At 51.2% G+C, this 3,909-nt stretch overlaps 1 protein-coding gene across 1 annotated transcript; it reads left to right on the top strand.

Annotated features, from left to right (window-relative positions):
* The first annotated feature begins 2,244 nt into the window (after positions 1 to 2,244).
* On the top strand, positions 2,245 to 3,903 carry LOC103679537 (mas-related G-protein coupled receptor member D). Its single transcript, XM_008709103.2, has one exon. It carries the CDS (start codon positions 2,368 to 2,370, stop codon positions 3,439 to 3,441), a length of 1,074 nt encoding a protein of 357 aa, XP_008707325.2. The 5' UTR covers positions 2,245 to 2,367; the 3' UTR covers positions 3,442 to 3,903.
* Positions 3,904 to 3,909: the final 6 nt, after the last annotated feature.

The raw sequence follows: 3,909 nt of genomic DNA, 5'->3' as shown, positions 1-3,909 counted from the left end.
GGAAGGAAGGAAGAAAGAAAGAAAGAAAGAAAGAAAGAAAGAAAGAAAGAAAGAAAGAAAGAAAGAAAGAGTCTATCCCCAAAATACAAGGATGAATAAATTCCAGTGTATGCAACACATAAATAGACAGTTGGGAGGAAAAAGGAAAGTGATTAAGTAGATGCAGGAAAAACAACTGAGATAAATTCCAAATTTATGATAAAAACTCTCAGACAACCAGAAAGGGAATTTTCTTACCTTGATAAAAGATAATACCATGAACCCAGAATAACCATCACATCCAATAAAGAAACTTTAAGATTAGGGAGAAGATAAACATGCCTGATTCCAACCACTGCTCAGCAGACTACTAGATGTGCTGGGCTGTGCTATAGGACATGCAAAAGAAATCAGAGGCATGAGGATAGCACCATAGGAAATCAAAATAGTCCAGAGAAACTAATAGGCATGGTGAAATAAATCAGGATATTTTCCTGATTCATAAAAACTACAAGAATCAACAGTGTTCCTCCACACCAGCAATGATCAAGAGGAAAATACACTAGAGGCATTTCTGACTCTAGCCACAAGGGAGGAACTGGTACTGGACCAGCGCTCCCACTGTCAACAACCAGAAAACTGAAGAAAAGAGAAGACTCTACTGTGTTCAGATATTGGGCAAGAGGCATCCTGGGAGTGTGAGCTCTGAGAGAAAGGAGATAGAAGATGGGAACCCTGTGATCACCCCAGCTTGCAGCCTGCAGGTGCTCTCTGGACAGCGGCACGGAAGTGAGGAAAGCCAGGCAGAGCTCAGTGGTCTCCCTGAAGGATGAAACTTCATGAAAGGAGCACAGAACAAGTACTGAGTGGCTGTCAGCCACACAACACGAGATTCACACAAAGCCACATACATATTTTAGACACACACACACACATGAAAACAGTGTGTAGCAACAGAGAAACCAGAACAGAGGGTTTTAAGAGTCCCATATGTAAACGGAAATTTGATAAGTCAACAGGGAAAAGACAGGCTGTCCTGGAGACAGTTTTGGGAAAACTGGCTCATAATATGGAGGAAAACCCAAGCTGTCTCCTGTCTTTATCTCACATAAAAACAGTTCTAGCTGGACTCAAGACCAAATTCTGGAAGGGAAAAAGTATAAAAGTAACAGAAGAAAATAACGGGATATCTTTTTCACCCAGGGACGTGGAATGATCCGAAAGCCACAACATTTCAGGGTGAAAATGTGTGGGAGTTGATTATACCAAGTTGAGCATATCTGTGCACTCAAGTTCACAACAGAGAAAGCGACCGTACTTACGAGCGCTCGCAGAGATGACACCCGCAGTGTGTAAAACCTGCAAGGATTCAGGCGCCGGCAAATCAAGAAGGAACAGACAGGACACCCACGTGAAAAGGGGGCAGCCACTGTGAGCAGGCGGTCCAAGAAGGGGAGCCCTGGGGGTGGCAGGTAAATGAACTGATATCAAGCTCACTGTCAGTGAAATGTAAGTTCAAACATCAGCACAATCCACTCTGCAACCATGAGGTTGGCCAACGTGAGGAGAGTGCATGACAGCAATCATCAGTGAGGGAATGAGGAACGTGACCCTTCCTGTCCCACAGCAGAAGTGAGGCCTGACGCAGCCATCCAGGAGGGAAGCAGACGAGGGTTAGTGGAGCTAAGCATGCACATGTCCTAGCACCCAGCAATCCCACTCCTGGAACATCCCAGAAAAATCCTGAGCCGAGTCCAATGGGAACAGGCATGAGGATGTTGGACACAGCATTTCTACAATCCTGGGACTGAAGAACCACTTATGTACATTGTAAAATCGAGACCAACAAACTACTTTTCCATACAGCCACCTGAAAATATCCTTTAAGAAAAACCACACGCTGAGTGAAGAAAAACAGCATAAATTCTAAATCACAACAACGTTTGTGTAAATTAAAAACACTTCTGAGCACCCACCTGTTTGGAGAGAGGGCTAGTTAGACAGGGTAGGACAGCTGGCGGGGGGGCTGGGATGGGGATGGAGACGGAAACACACACCCGTGTTTAAGCTGGTTTTAAATGGCCTAGTGGTCATCCTGTGCTGCAAAGTGAGGGCTGGAGCTAACCCTATTAGCACCAAGGTGCCATCCTAAAAAGTTAATTCAGGGATTTGAGCAGTATTGGGGAATTGATGCAATGAATACATGAACAGAAAACCTTTGATGAGAGTCAGTACTTCTTCATGATTAAAAACATAAACTCAGAACACAAGAGAACCTCTCAACTTGACAAAGGGCACTTAGAACAACATCGGGTATGTCATAGTGGGGTTGGCCAAGTCAGTGGGCTGGGAACCAGGGGAGCAGGGCACTAGTCAAGGCTGGTGGTCATGGTTCTTGCAAACAAAACCCAGGTCACAGCCCCAGGGCAGGAAAGTCAGGGGGAGGGGCCCTCAGAAGTCCCTCGGGACCCCAGCAACACAGAATCTCATGCTGGTCTATCTTCCTTCCACAGGATGAACCAGAGTATGTCTAGCCCCTGGGTCCCAGTATTAATCCAAAGCAGCCCCCCAGTAGTAGACACCCTGGACACAGCTCCCGAGGTGCTAAGGTCCTTGGCCACGTTCACCTGCGTGTGTGGCATGATGGGCAATGGCCTGGTGGTCTGGCTGCTGAGCTGCCGGGGGCAGAGGACCCCCTTCTGCACGTACGTCCTCCACCTGGCCGTAGCTGACTTCCTCTTCCTCCTCTGCACGGCCGTCACGCTCTATCTAGAAACGCCCCTGCTGGTCTCCGAGGTGATGGAGAGAGTGAAGTTCTTCGCCTACACCGCGAGTCTGAGCCTACTGACGGCCATCAGCACACAGCGCTGCCTGTCTGTCCTCTTCCCCATCTGGTACAAGTGTCACCGGCCGCAGTACCTGTCAGCCGTGGTGTGTGTCCTGCTCTGGGCGCTGTCCCTCCTGATGAGCGTGGTGGCCGCACTCTTCTGCAGCGAGCTCTGGCTCGGCGTGGAAAGTCAGTGTTTAACGGTGGACTCTGTCTTCAGCTTCCTCGTTATGGGGATCTTCACCCCAGTGATGGTTCTGTCCAGCGTGACCCTCTTCGTGCGTGTGCGGAGGAGCTCACGGCAGTGGGGGCGGCGGCCCACAAGGCTGTACGTGGTCGTCCTGGCCTCCGTCGTGGTGTTCCTTCTCTGCGCCCTGCCCATTGGCATCAGCTGGTTCTTCCTCTACTGGCTGGACCTGCCCCAGGAGCAGAAGACTCTATTCCGTTACGTGGCATGCCTCTCCTCGGCTCTGAGCAGTAGTGCCAATCCCGTCATCTACTTCGTCGTGGGAAGCCAGGGTCGACGGGGCCTGTGGGAGCCCCTGGGGGCTGTGCTCCACCGGGCACTGAGGGAGGAGCCTGAGGGGGAGGGGAGGGAGACACCCTCCACCGGCACCAACGACCTGGGGGCCTGAGAGCTGGGACACCCCCTGGATCTGCATGCCCGCCCTGCCCGGTGCCTGTCTGGCCTGCTGTAACAGCCCCAAAGGCTTACCTCTCTCCCTGTCAGGGTCCCTTTCATCTATGGCAAAGGGCCCCCCCACCATGGCTCCATGTTACCTGGTTCTCATGATGGGACTCAGCTGGGAAGACAAAATGGAATTTGCTCGTGCATGTCAGAGGGCCCCCGTTGGCTTTGAGGCCTGGCCTGTGGAAAGCTGATTCTCTTCCCAGTCCCTGCAGGAGGGTAGCCTGCTTGCATTTGAATGGGAAAGCACCTGCTCCCAGCCTCCTTCTCTCCCTCCAGGGACATCTCTGTGCAGAAGGCAAGGTGTGGTTCCTGTGACCTTGTGGCCTGATGCTGGTCCTTGGTCACGTGCCATCAGCTGACCGCCAGGGGGATGCCCCTGGTCTGCCTTTCAGCAGGTGTCCTCTGACCCCCT

Source organism: Ursus maritimus, unplaced genomic scaffold (genome assembly GCF_017311325.1).
Source record: "Ursus maritimus isolate PB19 unplaced genomic scaffold, ASM1731132v1 scaffold_23, whole genome shotgun sequence".
Classification (NCBI taxonomy): Eukaryota; Metazoa; Chordata; class Mammalia; order Carnivora; family Ursidae; genus Ursus; species Ursus maritimus.
The sequence above is the reverse complement of the archived record's forward strand: the minus strand, read 5'-3'. Positions and strand labels throughout refer to the sequence as shown.

What these genes read in the sequence shown, in the direction of transcription:
- LOC103679537 (XM_008709103.2), top strand. Translation starts at nt 2,368, where the DNA reads ATGGTTCTTGCAAACAAAACCCAGGTCACAGCCCCAGGGCAGGAAAGT.